The 18,161-nt window shown below is 45.0% G+C and overlaps 1 protein-coding gene across 1 annotated transcript in view; it reads left to right on the plus strand.

Annotated features, from left to right (window-relative positions):
* Positions 1 to 18,161, plus strand: part of LOC119538628 (tubulin-specific chaperone cofactor E-like protein) — a 161,290-nt gene that overhangs the window by 133,432 nt on the left and 9,697 nt on the right. Inside the window, exons 18-24 of the mRNA XM_037841754.1 lie at positions 147 to 708; positions 5,669 to 5,868; positions 9,558 to 9,941; positions 12,030 to 12,316; positions 13,824 to 14,104; positions 16,531 to 16,641; positions 17,846 to 18,048. Coding sequence (XP_037697682.1) covers positions 147 to 708; positions 5,669 to 5,868; positions 9,558 to 9,941; positions 12,030 to 12,316; positions 13,824 to 14,104; positions 16,531 to 16,641; positions 17,846 to 18,048 — 2,028 coding nt within the window. The remainder of the gene's footprint in view (positions 1 to 146; positions 709 to 5,668; positions 5,869 to 9,557; positions 9,942 to 12,029; positions 12,317 to 13,823; positions 14,105 to 16,530; positions 16,642 to 17,845; positions 18,049 to 18,161) is intronic.

Below are 18,161 nucleotides of genomic sequence, written 5' to 3' on the forward strand. Positions count from 1 at the left end.
TGCCATACACAACACTTAATGCAGAGCATTGCATTCAACCTGCCTAAACCCCCCTCTGGGACTGCTTCTGGAATGACGATCCCTCCAAGAGCTGGGAAACCTCTGGGCCAACTGTGTTTCTCCACTCAACCCTCTCTCTCTTACAGGTCAACAACGAACGGCTCTATCTGCCCCTGAAGCTGGGACAAGGGAAAATAAATATCTTTTCCTTTGGCTTCCACGTAGTGGTGGAGACTGATTTTGGCCTGAAGGTTGTGTATGATTGGAAGACCTTCCTGTCCATCACGGTCCCCCGGGCCATGCAGAACCGCACCCAAGGCCTCTGCGGCCGCTATAACGGCAACCCCGACGACGACCTGGAGATGCCCATGGGCCTGCTGGCTTCTAGCATCAGTGAGTTTGGGCAGAGCTGGGTGAAGAGGGACACCTTCTGCCAGGTGGGCTGCGGGGACCGCTGCCCTTCCTGTGCCAAGGTCGAAGGTTTCTCCAAGGCCCAGCAGCTGTGCAGCCTGATCGCCAACCAGAACGCTGGCTTCGCCAAGTGTCACAGCAAGGTCAACCCCACCTTCTTCTACAAGAACTGCCTGTTTGACTCTTGCATTGACGGGGGCGTGGTGCAGACCGCCTGTAGTTGGCTGCAGAACTACGCCAGCACCTGCCAGACCCAGGGTATTGCAGTGACTGGCTGGAGGAATTACACGTCCTGCTGTAAGTCCTTCCTTCCGCTACCTCTCCTTACATCCTCTCCTTGTTCTTGATCGGTGCGGGGAGGCCAGTGTTCCAACTCCATAGAATTCAGAGCAAATCAAGTGGAGCAGTTTAAGGATATGCAAGTTGGAATTGACTTTGTTACCTGAAACGAGTTATGGAAACTTGCAGAACCTCTAGAGCCTTATCTCTAAAATGGGTTAATTCTACTTATTTCACAGGTGACTCTGAGGATGAAGTAAGATCATGTATTAAAGCACAGAGCACCATGCATGACATTTGGACTCAGCAAGTAGAAAATAAAATGCTATCAAAAAGGCAAATGAGTTTAGTTAGTTACTAGTTAGTCAATTCAAGAACTTCATGGGTCCATCATTGTGCCAGTAATTTACATGCATTCTCCAAATGTTTTTCAGTTTGATTCATATATGCCACACGTCAGTTTTTGCACTTATGAACAGAGCAGACGTTAAGAACATTAGAAAAGGAATTAGAGCTCCTGGATTCTAGCCTTGGCTCTGTCCTTAAGGATCTGTGTGACTTGGGAGCAATTCACAGTTCCTCCCTTGTTCTCAGTTTCCCCCCTCATAGAGAGGCAATAAGGCTGCCTACATCATTTATGCTATAGAAACTTTAAGGGGATCAAATTAGGCAATTGAATGCACAGCACACTCTACTCCTGCTAAGTGCTTTTGTTGTTATATTAATGGCTTGCTCTGAGCTAAGCCCGGCGCTAAACACTCTATCAACTTTATCTCCTTTATTCTTCTCCATAACCCAATTAGCCAGGGGACATTGAGACTCAGAGGAGTTAAGTAACTTGCCTAAAGTCATACAATCTCAGTGGCAAAGTCAGGATTTGACCTTTTAACCCCAAAGCCCAAACTCTTAATCTATACACTATCCTGATGCACCATGTACTAGAATAATTTGGCTGCATTTAGCACATCAGAACAGAAAACGTTTGGGAGGAGAAGCTACTTTTGGTCTTTGGCCAACCTGTTTTCCCATCTCTAGCTCATTAATTATGGCCAGTTTCTTTTAGAAGCTCTTTTAGAAGTTCTGGCTATATAAAAAGGCTACAAATTGGTGCTGAATTCATAGGGCTCAAATAAATGATTCAGTAGAGTTCCCAGAGAATAAACTCCCTTTTCCTCCTGGAAAAGGGAGATTTGAATAAAAAACCAGAAACAGTGGTGCGGTTTAATGTTCATAGTTAGTTTACACTCCACATAATTGGATCCCTGTAGATTGGGGAGAAGGGAGAAGTCTGTTGGGGAGGGAAGAGAAGCCAATGCCATTTCATCCGGGCTCAGTCCGAGCAAAGGTGCAGGTGGGGTGGGGGTGGCAGTAGGGGTGACTGTCCAGATTAACTGGGCTCTAGTGACTTAAGTAAAATAAATAAGCCTATTAAAAAAAGTCAGGGTCTGGATAAATGCCCGGATCCTCTCTGGATTCGTTGGGGTCAGCACAGCAGGACTAGCGAACTTGCCTTCTTCTAAATCAGAAATCCAGGCTCTGGACCCAGAGGTCTAAAACTGGTGCAGGATGGGGAAACAGTTTTGGAAAGAGAGACTCTGCCTGCTTCCTCTTGAGACCTACGACAGGGAATTCTTCTGCTTTACCTGGAGACATGCCCCTGTGGCTGCCCCGCTCTTGAGGGGTGGCTGGGATGGAGGTGCATTGTGTATGCCAAAAAACATTGCTTCTAGCTTTGGTGAGCAGAGTGTGCATAGGGGAGAGTTGTTTTGTAAAGGGGAAGAATGCCAGGCTCCACTTCAAATTCTGGGTCTCAATTTCTGTTACTCACGGGAGTAATAAGGAATGGAGTTAGTGGATCCTATAACCTTTGCCTCCAAGGAAGAAGCCTCCCCCACCCCTATAGAGCTCGGCTAGGGATAAGGGAAGTAAAGATGATTTTTACTGTCCTCCTGTCCCCCTACCAGCAAACTCTCTCCTCTCCTGAGAGTTCTATCCAGAGTTGGCTGCCTTCTCTACTCATAGGCTAGACAAATGGGAACTCTGTCATGACACTCAGGGCCCCGTCTGTCCTGCCTCACCCTCAGCCTTGGGTGCCATCCCTGCCTTGAACCAGCTGCCCAATTGGAAGTCCCAGCCAGATGCATTGGGACCAACAGGGAAACTTAGGACCTTTCCCATCCCAAGGAGGCTGAGGCCTTCCCCTGCCTCAGCATTCCAAGACGGGACCAAAGATGCAAAAGAGAGGATGCCTGGGGAGATGGTGGTAATGAATGGCAAAAAGAAAAGTCAAAATAAGAGAAAAAAATCTTAGACTTTAAAGGTGGTGTGTGGATGGGGGTGGAGGACAGGGCGCAATTGGGGTAGCTTGATTTTCTGTCTTGGATTTCAGAACCAGAAAGGGCTGCAGAGACTGAATCCTGACCCAGCCATTCAGCCTAAGAGATGGGTGAACACAGAACACCCACCCACCTTGAATGTGGTTGTCTGTAACCATATTCGGCATGACTTTCACCTCTGAGAAGTGAAGGCAGGACTCCCCCGCTCCCTGCTACAAAGAAATAATCCAATTCAACACTTGCATGTTTGAGATATAAGAAATAGCGCTTTCAGGAGAAAAGGGGGTTAACCCAGAATTGCCCATTAAATTTTTACTTTATTAGTAACAAGGTAAAAGACTTGTGTTTTTTCATTGATATTGGCTGCTCCTATCAATGGGATAATTTATTGCTCAATTACCTTATTTTTAACTACTTTAGAAAACCTCTTCACCCCAGTTGAACATACAGGCTTAGAGGGGAAAGGGGGTGGTAAATTGTCTTAATTACTGACCTGTCTTTAAGATTCTTTCAGTTGAGTCCATCACTCTTTCAGTTCATTAATTGGGGACTTAAAATAGAGTAATAGATGGTGACAGTGCAGTAAGAGATAGGAATAATAAATAGCGGTTTATTTATTTATGTGTTTAATAACTATTGGCCAGGCACTATTCTAAGCATGGCATATGGATGGACTCGTTTCTCCCTCATGGCCACTCTGTAGAGTCAGCACGATTAATAGTCCCATCTAATAGATGAGGAAACTGAAGCTCAGAGAAATTAAACAGCCCTGCCAAGGATGCACAGTTGGCAAGTGGCTCCAGGAGTAGTGTTCTTCCCATTGTGCAGGACTGTGTCTCTAGCGGTGGTCAGGCCAGGGAGCCCCCACCGGGGGGCAAACAGCTCTGTCCTGAGCAAGTCTAGGGAGATGTCTTCCAACCTTGTAGGGCCATCGTGAGAACTGACAGCGTCGCTGTCTTAAAAACCAGACCGCCCCAGGCCTGACAGATGGCAGGTGAAGGTTGGTTATTATTACCGTTTTCTCTGTTTCTTTCTATCAGAGGCAGCTTTTGCTACTTCAGGGTGCTGGGCCCAAGGTCCAATAATTAGGATTTTTCTTATGTATTTCTCTACAGAGCCCATAAATGCTTGTTGAATAATTTAAAAAATAATTACTACTATGGCTGTAACTACTACTATTAATAGCAGAAGCTATCGTTGATGTACCAGGCACTATGGGAGAAGTTTTTACAAATTGAATGGCATGGTATCTTAACAACTATGTGATGAGGGAGATAGTATTATCCCCATTTTACAGATGGGGAACCAGGATTTAGAGAGGGTAAGTAACCTGCCCAGGGGCTGCTGCTAGTTAGGGGCAGAGCTGGGCTCAAGCCCAGGCGAGTCGATTCCAAATGCCATGCCTGTTCTATTGCAGTGCCCTGCTTCTCGGGGGTACACATTCATTCTCCCATTCACCCGGGACACAAATGTGAGGTCAGTCTGCTGGCCACAGAGAGAGACTCATTTGCAACCATGGTGGAAATCCAGGGGTGATCCCAGCCATCAGTCCACAGCTCTTGGTCCTTCGTTTGGGAGAAGAGAAGAGAGAAGCAGAAGATCAGTATCAGGAATTTGAAAGTTTGTCTTCAAGAGTCAAATGTTAATTAACCACCTGCCATGTTTTCAGCAAAATATGGGGTGTCATGGAAGAGTCAGAAGTAAAAAGTATGGAGTTGAGAGTCTAATTGGGGAACTAGGACCAGCATTCCTGAAACGGGCATCTCTAAATTGGGGGTACATCTTCCCAGACGTTAAAATATACTGAGGAGCATCAGTAATGAAAAGTAGTTAGTATTAGCACATCGACAGAAAGTCCAACCCGTGGAAAAATGAGACAGCCCAGAAATAGGTCCAAATCCTAAAAGGACATCAGTGTATGGTAAAGCCATCATTTCAAATCACTGGGAAAATGTTTCATTCAATAAATAATAAAAGGACAGATGGCAAACTAGCTGGAAAATAATATAGCTAAATCCCTCCTTCATGCCTCATTCCAAAATAAAATCCCCACAGAACAGAGATGAAATGTCAAAAGTTAAATTGTAAAAGTACTTGAAGAAAACAAGGGAGGTCTCAGGGGTCCACTCTTCATAAACTACTGGTTTAGGATAAGGTTCTGAAGGAGTTCTGAGATGAAGATGAGTTGGGGAGAGCTTTTGGAGAAGGCAGGATGCCAACCGGGACTTGGAGAATGAGGAAATCGGATCGGCTGGGAGGACAAGGGAGAGCAGGCGTGAGGGAGGACAGTGAAGGCAGGAAGGAGTGCAATGGGCCCCACAAGACCATCTAGTGAGGTGCCTAACTGAGGTCTAGATGTGTGTAAGGAGGTGGGTTTAAGACAGCAGATAACAGAGGACCTCCAAAAGCAAGGCTGAGAAGAGGGCGAAAATCACGTGAGGAGCTTCCGGCAACTTCCATCTGCTCACGGGGCCATTTTAAGCAGAAGTCAGATAGAGGCTTTCCACATGCAGAGAGGGTGGTCATCAGAAGGTGGTGAGCCTTGACCACCCCCTCCATCCCCGTCTCTCCCTGAGTGGGGAGAAAAGCATTTGCAGTGACTTGTGATTGTGCAAAGCCTTGATCTATGTCTTGCATTGCAGCCGTCACCTGCCCTCCCAACAGCCATTACGAGAGCTGCGTGAGCGTGTGCCAGCCCCGCTGCGCCGCCATCCGCCTGAAGAGCGATTGCAATCACTACTGCGTGGAGGGCTGCCAATGCGACGCCGGCTACGTCCTCAACGGCAGGAGCTGCATCTTGCCCCATGGCTGCGGCTGTTACTCAGATGGCAAATATTACGAGGTAGGGGAGCCGAGCCCTGCCCTCTCCTCCTTGCCCACCGTCACTGTTGCATTTCTCCCCACCTCAAAGAGGTTGGCCAAAATCGATGGACCGTTCTACTTCCTCACGAAGACTGACGTTTGTTGGCAGGGAGGTTGGGTGGGGGAACACAGAGGACAAGTAAAGTTCTGGTGAGGCCCTTAGTTACCGAGTGTCAGATCGAGGAAAGCACTTTGGCCTCCCTCTCTTCCCTCCCGGGCACCCCCTGGCTCTCCGACATGCTGCCTCTCCCCCTCACTCATGTTTGTATTTATCTCTTCACCAGGCCTTTCTGATTTGTTCTCCTGTAAATTTTAGTTTGCAAACCTTTGATGGGGCAATAGCTGGGAAACATGGTGGCTATGAATCTGCCATTTTAGCTGTCTCCGCTAAGGCACTTTTAACAGGAAGAAAGGGAACTTGAGGCTGGGAGGAATGGCCTTCCCTCCACTGGCTAATGAAGCTCCTGAGAGTGAGTCGAGTTTACCATCTCCTTTGTCACTCTAGTGTCATTCCCAGGGAGTTCTGTCTGGACGGCTTAATTCTGTGGCCCTGTAGCCTGTCTTCTGCTTCTCCCTCTTTAGGGACTTAAACTTAGAGCTGATGGAGATGCCCTTTGTGGACGTCTCTCAAGAAAACCTAGTAGCTCACTACATTGCTTTACTTTTTGGACTTTGTCTTTCATCTTTCTTTATAACATGAAGCTGGACAAGAAGATCTCTTGTCCATGGTTCTCCCTCAAGCCCATTCTCTGTTTAAACAACATGGAAACCCTGTGCTGGTGAGTAGATGGTTAACGACCGCACATATAGAGCATCTGTTATTTGCTATTGAGGAGGATGAAAAAGTATGTTGCCTGCCTTGAGAAATTTAAAGATCTATTCAAGAGAGAAAAATCATGCTTTTTAAAGGACAACAGAACAATTATGTAATAATACATCAATAAGTAAAATATAATACCCCCAGAGCTAATCAATTTTAAATGAAAAAGAACAGCATTTAAAAACCCTATTGAAATGTCCAAATTGGAAATAAACTAAGCAAAAAATAGACTCCTTTTTGCAAAGATGTTATTGATTTGTTCAAGAATAACTAAGTTGCCTTTACTTTGAGAAAAAAAACAAAAGAAAATGGGAATATGGAAATAGAATGTGGAGGTTACCCTCAATCTCATTTTTGGTAGAAAACATATTTTAATTTTATATTAGAAATACAGGGAAAAAATAAACTAAAAACAGTAGAACTAAACAAAGAAGACTTCTTGGAAGAGGTGGGTTTTGAAGTTAGCACTAAAAATTTTGATTATTTGAGGAGGAAAGGCAGACACATGGGAGGAAATAATAAATTCCATTTTCTCACTATCTGTGAGAAGAGATAACCCAGCTTAAAAGGGAAAAAGCACTCAACTAAACTGTGCTCCCCTGCGGAAGACTTAGCAGAATGTATCCATCTATCCAATGTGACATGCCCTGCTCAGAAGGGATCCTGAGTGTCAGTATGGCACAGTGGACTGGGACTGGGACCTGGTGGTGTGACCTTAGCAAACTGTGTCATTACTTTGAGCTTCGATTTCCCTATCTGTGAAATGTGGATAACGATGCCAACTCAGTAGGGTGTGTGGTAAACATTCTATGCCAATCACCAGGCCTGGAACCCACCACACAGTACTTAATAATAGGTCGTTGATATTGTTGTGGTGCTTGTCATTCTCTTGAGAAACATTTTGTAAATAAAAAATCCAGGCATGTTAATGAAGTGATGCATATAAAAGCCAATGGAACTCTCAGGAAAGGCATCATGCAGCACTCGGCAGCTATTAATCCTGTAAACATTATTATCTGTTTTTCATCAGGAAGTCAGTGGGCTTGGACAACAGCTTCTATCTGGGAAGTAGCAGACTCAGAACAAATAAGCCACATCTACTTGCCACAATCTGAACAAGCTCGGAGGCTTGTTTCCACAACACATTTCTTTGGAAATAAAGACAGAACGTCTCTAGCCTCTGGCTTGGTGGGTAATTGCCCAGCTGTTGCTGCCACATCTAATTAAGGTGAAGAAAGTGGCATCGGCCCAGTCACTTTCTTGCAATGCTTGTTTCTTGATCAAGTTCTCCTGTGAGATGAGTTATTTATCCTTGATCATATCTACATACATCAGGTTATTTTTCTCTTTCCACCAATATGATGTCTGACTTCTTATCAGAGAGAGGCCAGACCATCCACTCAATTATTCTGTAAATGTGATAAGAGAAACAAAGTCAATTTGTGAGGCTGCTGGCACCGAGAATCTTCTATAAGTCTGGAAGGAGAAGAGACTTGGTTCCAGGAACGACTTCACTTTGGGGATGAAAGAATCAGCAGTGATACCTTGAAGCACACTGGACTGAGGAAACTTTTCTTGGAATATCTCCCCTTGATCTATTCACACCCAAATCTGAGTCATATCTGTACTCTATATGTACTTGATGAAACTAAAGCTAACGGAGACAACGGTGACTATACCAACATGGTAGGCCTTTTTGTGCCATTAAAACTTCTTTTCTGGGGAGCACTGAGTTGGTAAATTGAATTAATGCACTGAGTACCCACTTCCCTATGACATGGTCCAACTGGACAATCATGACCAATTTCCAACTGTTCCCTGAATTTCTTAGTCTAGAGCAAGTGAAAGGTGAAGAGTACAAGCTCCACTAAGTAGAATTGTGTCTACCAATGGTTGCCCATTTGGAGAAGAGTGGGAAGTAATAGCTGCCACTAGATGGGGATATGATATAGTCTAGATAATTTTTATAATGGCGCCACCATCTGAAAGACGATGAATGGTTATCTTCCTTCGTAACAACAGTGGCTGCTATTCATTTAGTGCCTACTCTATATCAAGAAGTGTGCTTTACACATCTTATTTAATTTAATCTTCACACCTGCTCTGTGAGACATGATTATTATCTCCAGTTTAGACACAGTGAACTGACACTGTAGAGGTTGAGTAATGTCCTCAAATGACAATCTTAGGGTTACAGGGCTGGTATTGAAACCCAGGCCATCTGATCCCAAAGCTTTCCTTTCAAAGAACCTCACTGTTCACTAGCTCTCTCATGTTCAAGACACATAGAAATGGATGTGCTTGCAGTAAATTAGAATGAGATTAGATTCAAGAGAAAATTTGGAATGGTGAGTATTGTGAAATGTTGAAATGCTTAATAATAAGAATTGGGGCCATCTCTCTCTCTGTCTTTACATTTTTAAGATTTGAAAGGCTGATTTTTCATTCTTGAATGAATTTAATGTTAATCCTTGAAGTGCAGCCAGTACTTATTAGAAGTGTGATTCCTTGGTAAGAAATTTCTACCAAATAGATTTTCTCTTCACCTAGTTCCTCTAACAGCTGCACATTCAGGTTGGCTGTGATGAGTTCTACAGCTCAGCAATAAAGATTCCCGAATTCCTGATTGAAGCTAATAAAGTCTAAATTGCATATTGTTTGGCATCTGAGCTACATGGAACTGATGTAACAGTTGAATTGACGCAGCCTCCCCACTGCTCCCTGTGGCAAATTCCAGCCCCACTCAAGACAGGCCAGCCCGTCGTGGCGAGGGGTCCAGATGGACTGGGTCTGGGGTCCCCGGTCCTGACCGGGGTCTGAGTTTAATGTAGAGGGACCCTGTTTTCCAGCCCAAGCAGCTGTTCTGGAACAGCGACTGCACACGGCGCTGCCGCTGTTTCCGCCGCAACCTGATCCAGTGCGACCCGCGGCAGTGCAAATCGGACGAGGAGTGCGCGCTGCGCAACGGCGTGCGCGGCTGCTTCAGCACCAAGACCTCCTACTGCCTGGCGGCCGGCGGCGGCGTCTTCCGCACCTTCGACGGCGCCTTCCTGCGCTTCCCCGCCAACTGCGCCTTCGTGCTCTCCACCATCTGCCAGAAGCTGCCCGACATCTCCTTCCAGCTCATCATCAACTTCGACAAGTGGTCGGCCCCCAACCTCACCATCATTTCGCCAGTCTATTTCTACATCAACGAAGAGCAGATTCTCATCAACGACCGCAACACTGTCAAGGTAACAAGCCCGTGGTTGACTCGCCCCCTGCCGGACCCCACCCTTAAGGAACGGGTCCCAGAGCAGGGGCTTGGTCAGTGGACAGTTTATCGTGGCTCCCCAGAGAACCGAGTTTTGAGTTAGCAGGTTTTCTTCATATGTCCTGTACATAGGTGATCAGATTTTACGAGTAAGAACTGGCCCCATTTGTCCCCTTCAGAGATGACTCCCACGGCCTCCCAGGAAACTTGCCAAGTCTCAGGGCTCTGATAACCACCATCAAGCCCTGACAGAGCTTCAGATGATGAAATGGTAGATAACTCAGATTGCACTCAAATCATTTCCACAAAGCTTCTTGTTTGTTTTTAAGAGCCTTTCCAATTATTCTCAGCTCTGCCTACATGTACCAAAGCCCTTCAGAACCATCCTTTCTGGTAGTGTCCACCTTTCTATAAGCTGAGAAAACACGAGCATTTGTCTATTGAAACACTAACCACGTAAACCTGATGGCGCATCCCCCACTCTGAGAAGGCCCCGCCATGATGTTCCAAGTGAAACAAAATGAGAGGCTGGATATGCTGAATTTCTCTTAAGTTTGATGTTTGTTCATTAGGCCCGATGCCTGGTTTCTTGTGACTTAGAACCAAACTGTAAACAGACAAATACAAATCTCCACCCCCCCTCACCCCCCCATAACCAATGGGCTTTCCGCCTCCCATAACTAATAGGTGTCCCACACCCCCACTCCATCTCTACAACTAATAGGGTCCCCCACCCCCACCCCACCCCTATAACTAATGTGGCTCCCCCATCCCCACCCCACCCCTGTAACAAATATGGCTCTCAGACATAGATTTCTGCCACCCCTCCTGTTTAAGAAGATAATCTGCCTCGTCACAGTGACCCCCGAGCCTCTTTGGCTACACCAGGCTGCTCACAGCAGGTAGACCTGAAGGCAGGGGCGAGGCCAGCTGGGGAGAGACCAGGAGAGAGTGAGAACCTGTGCATTAACATTTTTTGGAGTATTGTGTGTATGTCTGCCTTCCACCATTGGCGCAGATAATCAGGCAGGCATGGACTGTATCCTTATTTGAAGAATCATCAAACAGCTTAGTATCTGGCATTAGGCAAGCAACTGGCAGTATTTTGCAAGCTTAAAAGGAAGGGTCTGGATTTTACTACTGTTTTTTTACTTCAATGAAAGCTGCTGCTGTTTCTGACATTCCTTTTCCTTTTGCAAATTGCTCATACGGACACGCAACTGCACTGGTCCAGAATACAGGAGCTAGAAAGTTAAAATGAGTGCCTGAGAGAGCAAAACTGACATTGCTGCTGAATAAAATACCCTAAGCTAACCAGAATAGTAAAAAATCATATTTTTAAAAGAGGCTTCTGCCATTTTTAAGAAACAAAAGTTACTAATAACCTGGGGGAAGAAAAACAGTTTATTTTGTAAGAACGGGAAAAGCATGTTATATTCTTTCCCAAGAGCTAAGAAAAGAAAATGTTATAAAGCAGGAAAATGACAAATGGAGAAAATACTGTACCTCTAGGACCTCTGGGAGACCTCTGTTTTGAACATTATAAACAAGAAAACAATAAACGAGGCAATGATCCCTTGATTCATTTAACTATGTTAGACTCTCCTTAGCGCAGGATTGGGATTTCATTTTCAGAAATTGGTTTATGCTAGAGGAAGTTTTATACAAAAATCCAGTCATTTGGTGTGGTTTATATTTTTCTAGCATTTTCTTATCACTCGGCACCCCTCCCCTGCTCTTGCCTCCATATTTTGCTTCCTTTGGGGGAATTGTGGACAGTAAGACACATGAATGTCCTTAAACAAAAAGACAAGGGTCAACAAACTATAGTCTGTGGTCAAATCCATTCACTGCCTATTTTGTAAATAAAGCTTTATTGGAACACAGCCACGCTCATTTATTGACGTATTGTCTCTGGCTGCTTTTGTGCTGCAAGGACGGAGTTGAGTAATTGCGACAGAGACAATATGACCTGCAAAGCCTAAAATATTTAGTCTGGCCCTCTACAGGAAGTTTGCTGACCGCCGCTCTAGGGTAATTTACCTCTTTTTCTCCCCGCCTTTGATAGGTGAATGGCACGCAAGTGAATGTTCCATTTATAACTGGATTGGCAACCAAAATCTACAGCAGGGAGGGGTTTCTCGTGATTGACACCAGCCCTGACATCCAGATATACTACAATGGTTTCAATGTCATTAAAATCAGTATTAGCGAGAGGCTGCAAAACAAAGTTTGTGGCCTTTGTGGGAATTTCAATGGGGACTTGACCGACGACTACGTGACCTTGCGGGGGAAACCAGTGGTGAGCAGTGTGGTGCTGGCCCAGAGCTGGAAAACGAATGGCATGCAGAAGAGGTGAGGGGGCCCCATCATTCACGCCACTAGATTTGGTGCCCCAAATTCTATCGCGGGCATGGGAGATGTTAACGAGAAACACACTTTGTGTAGCCTCAGCCTTCCTCTCCTACAGAGAGCAGAGCCAAAGGTTTTGGAGTTCGGATGATACACATAGACACATCAGGGACCCCAGGGATTTCTTGAATGCAGAGGAAGGAATTGGGCTTAGATGATGTGACTCTAAATTCTCACGTCATCTGGCCCCTTGGCTAACCAGAAGAGTGGGTCCACGATTAGAACTCAGAAGCCTTGACCAGCTGCCCCCCTGGGACTTACGCACCCCTGCTGGGGATGGAATTAAAAGTTGACTCAGGAGTAATTAAAAGTTACCTCCTAGTGCTGGATCTAATTGTGCATCCAAGCCACAAGGCTTGCTTGTGGTTGAAGAGTAAAAGTTGGTGGGAATTGGGGAAAACCTTTTTTTTAAAACAGAAGTCACGGAGGTTACTATCAGGCCCATATCTGGCCAGCTGAGATAGAATGAGTTAAATAAGTTGTTCCAAATGTTTTTAATTTAAGGCCCCTCCAGGCTTTTGGAATTATGTTAATACCTTTCTGGATCTGTAGATACACTTCTCTTTTCTGGTATTTCTTTGTTTGTAAAATGACTGATCCCCTTGTTCTTTAACATGACAACATCAGCTAAATGCCCAGATGTGAAAATGATGTTCTGAACCTTCTTTGACCTTTCCACAAGCATAAGCTGAGTAATGTATCATAAATTAGGCTATCCTGTGTATTACAGGACCCAGAGCTGGAAAGAACCTTGGGCAATGTTGGACTCCCATCTCTTCCTTTTCTAGATGAAACGTAAGCTAGAGCAGTTAATCACTTACATGAGGAGCCCATTAGGTGGTAAAGCCAGGAGTAGATTCTTCCAGTTAGAGCAAAGATGATTTTGGGTATTTAAACCAGTCTGGGGCTTCCAAAGATAAGTGAGGTTCCATTCCTCCCAAAGAACTGTGATGCTCTCTGAACCTCCTCTTTCTTCCTCCTTCCTTCCCTTCCTTCCTTCCTTTATAAACTATCAGATGCTGAATCCCAGTTTTCTTATGAAAGTTTGCTTTGGGTCTCTGATAGCTAAACTGGAACTGTCTTAGACGTTTTCTAGGCTTCCTTCCAAATTGCTAATTCTACCAATTATTGTAACAATTATTGTTGTTAATGGTCATTATATGTGCCTCTCATATGGCAGTTTGGCTGCCAATCCATTATTTTATTTTACCCTCCCTGTATCCCAGTGATATTAACAATAGGAATTACTACTTCATATTTTAAGATGGACAGCTTGGGACCAGTAGCACCTGACTTTCTCAAGGTTACACAGCTCATTAGAGATAGGCATCAACCTACTGCACTAACTTCCAGGTAGCAAAACGGGTAACGTAAGTGACCTCACCTTCCCCTGGAGGTCTTGGCTGGTGTTTTTGCTTCATGGAGTCTGACCAGACCTCTTGTCCCGCAGCTGCAACGAGCTGCAGTTTTCCCAGTATGCAGCCATGTGTGACAACGTGCACATCCAAATGATGCAGGGCAACGGCCACTGCCTGAAGCTCACCGACATGAAGGGCTTCTTCCAGCCCTGCTATGGGCTCCTGGATCCCCTCCCGTTCTACGAATCCTGCTACCTGGACGGCTGCTACAACCACAAGAAGTTCCAGCTGTGTGGTTCCCTGGCCGCCTATGGGGAGGCCTGTCGCTCCTTCGGGATCCTCAGCACCGAATGGATTGAGAAGGAGAATTGCTGTAAGAGAATTATTTTATTTCTGCAGATTCCATCCAAGTGGAAAGAACGGCTTTGCAGAAAGCACTGCTTGGCCTAGGGGTGGCTTGTCCTCTCCACCTTTACTCATAGATCTGCTTCTAGAGCAGAGCAGGGGCATTTTCAGTGGAGCCTGCCCCACCTGTGGTTCCTGCCTGCTTATGGAATTTGGAGAACAAGCTTGGGAAAATGAGGCCCTCTGGGTTGGAGGAACACAGAGGGTCTCCTGAAGGATTTCAGTTCCCAAACTTGGCTCTACCTCAGATCTTCTAACGTGGGTCCCAGCACATTTCAGAAAAGGAAGGACTTGTGGGATGCGCCAGGTTGAGTTGGAATGTAGCTGGCTTTATCGGCCTGGGTTGACAGGAAGTTGCAGTTGGATTTATAAAGGGATTACATATTTGGAATTAGTTGGTAAAGTAAGGATCTATAGATACTTGTATTTTTTTCCGTAGTAAGAAAATTATTTTGATGAGTATTTCCATGATTCTGTTTGTGCATTTTCTCCCTATGTTAATCAAATAGGTGGAATAGATAAATACGAATGCATATAAACCCATATAAATGTATTATACACGTTTGTCCATATACATATATGGTTAGTCTGTTCCATCAATGCCTATGATATTATGACCAACAGAATAAGCGTCTGTGCCCTTACACACGGCACCAACCCACTGGGTCTACAGGTACACTGAGGAAACAGACTTACCCCAGGACCGTATGTATGAGCAAGTTTGCAGACTAACCCTAACCAAATATACACCTTATTCCCTTAATTCAGAACCTGAAAGCAATGCAACTAATTAAAATACACATTTGGTGAGTTCAGAAACCGTGAACAAGCAAATGAATAGTCTGTTGGAAATTAACAAAAATGGTTCATTTGGTAACTTTAACATTTTATCCTGCTGCATTAATTAGCAATACTTTAAATAACTTGAAAATGAACTGCTTTGAACTTTAAATAGTGTCTGGAATTTTAAATATGTCAGTTTTTTTGTTTTGGTTTTCTTTTTTAACTGCAAGCCTCCCCTCCATCTAAGGGAATATTTTATTTGCCAGTTGGTGAATGAGCCAGCACATTTGTAATCTTGGAACTTTATTGCTGGCCTTCTTTTTGGTGGTTCTCATACTATGTCAATCAACCCCGACATTTGCTGAGGGGGTGCTGGGGGCTTAGTATTCCATTAGGTACTGAACACACCAGGCAAGTGAAAGGGTGTTTATAAAAGGCAGCCTTTTAAAAATAAACGTGTGGAAAGGATACTGGTGGCTTTCCTTCAGTCATCTTTCCGGGAATTGAAATAGGTTGACACTGGGCCACTCCTTTACTCCCACTTGTTACAATTGTTAGAGGCAGCTGGGTTGGGAGAGGCAGCTGGGGCTGTGGGACAGCTTATTGTTTTTGTTTTGAATTCTTTGAAGCTAACTGGGCTCATGCTGGGTTTGAACAGTTGTTTCTTTCGCACTAACCATCATATCCCATGATTAATAGGAGGATTATTACATCTTAATAGGGAGAGAGATTCTTTAAATAAAGAAGCGAGTCTCCAAAAGAAAATGTTCTAGATTAAAGTCTCACAGACTGATGTTGTCGAAGATCTTGGAGAGAGTTTACAGGCTCATACTGTATAGAAATACTGTTCATAATAACGCAGTGACAATGATGCTTAGAATTAGCACATACATACATATATATATATAACTTTTATATATAAAATTTTACCCTTTTTGGCAAAACAGTACCATTAATCTAAGTCAGTGCTGGTGAGCTGTGTGTAGGTCTTGGATTATCTATTTTTATAAAATCAAGTAGAAGTTTATGGGAAGGTGGACCAGGAATCAGAAAAAAAAAAAAAAAAAGATGAAGTGGTCCTGGTCTGGGGACACCTTTCTAGGATCTTACAGGCCCTAAAATTTCCATCCATTCAACAGATACTTGTTTTGCACCAACTGTGAGGTGTCTGGGTGCTGGGAATGTAGAGATAAATAATTTCAACCTGGTCTTTAGCTGAATCTAAAGATATAAATGCAAGTGATTACAGCACAGCATGTGCATGCTGTAATCGTGGTGTTTCTTTGCCATGCAGAGGGCCTGTGCATCCTGTCTGCACCTCTCACCTTCACTTGTGACCTTGGAGTCACAACACTTACCTCAGGAGTATCTGTGAGAGTAAAATGAGAGAATGCAGCCAAACCATGACACACAGGGCCAGGCCCAAAGCAACGCCCACTTGCTGGCTGTAGCATCATTTTCTGGAAGGTTGCCCTGTCTGAGTGTGTGGCTGCCTGCCATCCTGACCATTTCCAGTGTGCTTAAAGTGACAGGTCCAGACTGTGACCAGACGCTGCCACACATTGGTGGGAACGTCAAGTTGTGAGTGTTTCTGTCTGTTTTCCTTTTTAGCAGGAGTGGTTGAAGATCCGTGTATCGGGGTGGACTGTCCCAACCGCACTTGTGAGCTGGAGAACGGTGGAGAGCTGTGCGGTTGCATCGAGCCTCCCCCCTACGGAAACAGTGAGTGACAACTGCCACCTCCTCACCCGGAAAGACCCAGAGCGAACGTCCTGGCAGTGGCAGAGCAGAGCTCCAGGGAGGGGCCACAGGTCCACACCACAGTTTAGAAACCCACCCAGCTAAGCTTTCACAAGTGCTTAAGCAGAACAAGGAAGCCATCTGACCACTTCAGAGTGGGCTAACATTCGTTTCCTTGTAGCTACATCCTTTTCTCTGATAAATTGTAGCATGCCAAATTGTACATGAATGGAATCAGCCAGTTCCATCTGAGGCCGTATTCAACATCAGAGAGATCCAATCTGATCTTTAGACTCACAGGGAAGTAAAAGTGGTTTGACGCACACAAAAAAAGTAGGAGAGAGCACCAGCTGCGTTCCTAAGACTCCTTTGAAGCCAACCTTATCTGGCCCAAAGCCTTTCAGCCCTGGAGATACAACTGAAATGTCTGAAACAAACAGAAGTCCTGGCACTCCGGGTCATGTTCCAAACTGTAGCTTCCCGAAGGTGGGAAGGGCTTCTTCTGCCGGCCAAGCCCACCAGGGATCATCAGCTTGAAGGGGAGCTGCTTTGCCTTCCACCTCCAGAGGCTGCCTTTTACTGAACTAAGTAATTCAGAAGGCACAAGCTAAATTTAACATCATTAGAGAATGAAAGCCTAATTGACTAAATGTCTCCATGGGAGGGGACAGCATATACTGTTCAAGGGCTTCGTCCAAGCAGATTAAAAATGTTTCTCTCTGTTTCTATAGTGCTTATTAGCCTGTGTTTATATACTCAGATAAAATGTCAAAAAGGAGCATCATCATGTCAGAAAGCAAGAGTTCCTTGTGCTTTCCTGGGGATGGCTTGGGGTCCTTGCTTGAGCGATGCTGTCACCGGGGTGTGCTCTTTAGCCCGGCCACAATGTGCCGGATCCTGCATGTTGCTTACAGACATATTGTGTAGGGGGAAGACCTGGGTTTATAAAGAAAAGACAAAGCGCGCTTGATTAGCATTTTCATCCTTCAAAGGCTCTACCAAGGCCCAAGTTATTTCTTTGAAAAAATTCATGGACTCACTTGAGATGATCAAAGCTTAGAAATGCCGCTGCCTTTGAGTAAAGAGTAGCCTCTTCTAAAGGAGACTGGGAATGGGATGTTTCTCCGCCATCATACAGCAGGGCCAACTCCCACTGACTGCCTTTCATCATAACTGTTCCCCACAGACTCACATGACATTATTGATGCGGAGGTGACCTGCAAGGCGGCCCAGATGGAAGTGTCCATATCTAAGTGCAAACTCTTCCAGCTCGGCTTTGAGAGGGAGGGCGTGAGGATCAATGACAGACGGTGCTCCGGCATCGAGGGGGAGGATTTCATCTCCTTTCAGATCAACAATACCAAGGGGAATTGTGGAAACATCGTGCAGGTGAGCACATGGGGCAGGAAAGAGCACATGGTAGAGGTTGTGCAAGCTCCTGTGTTTGCACATCTGCTGTCCTGAAAGCCAACTTCAAGGTAGTCTTCTTAGAAATGCATGCT

Source organism: Choloepus didactylus, chromosome 6, assembly GCF_015220235.1.
Source record: "Choloepus didactylus isolate mChoDid1 chromosome 6, mChoDid1.pri, whole genome shotgun sequence".
NCBI lineage: Eukaryota > Metazoa > Chordata > Mammalia > Pilosa > Megalonychidae > Choloepus > Choloepus didactylus.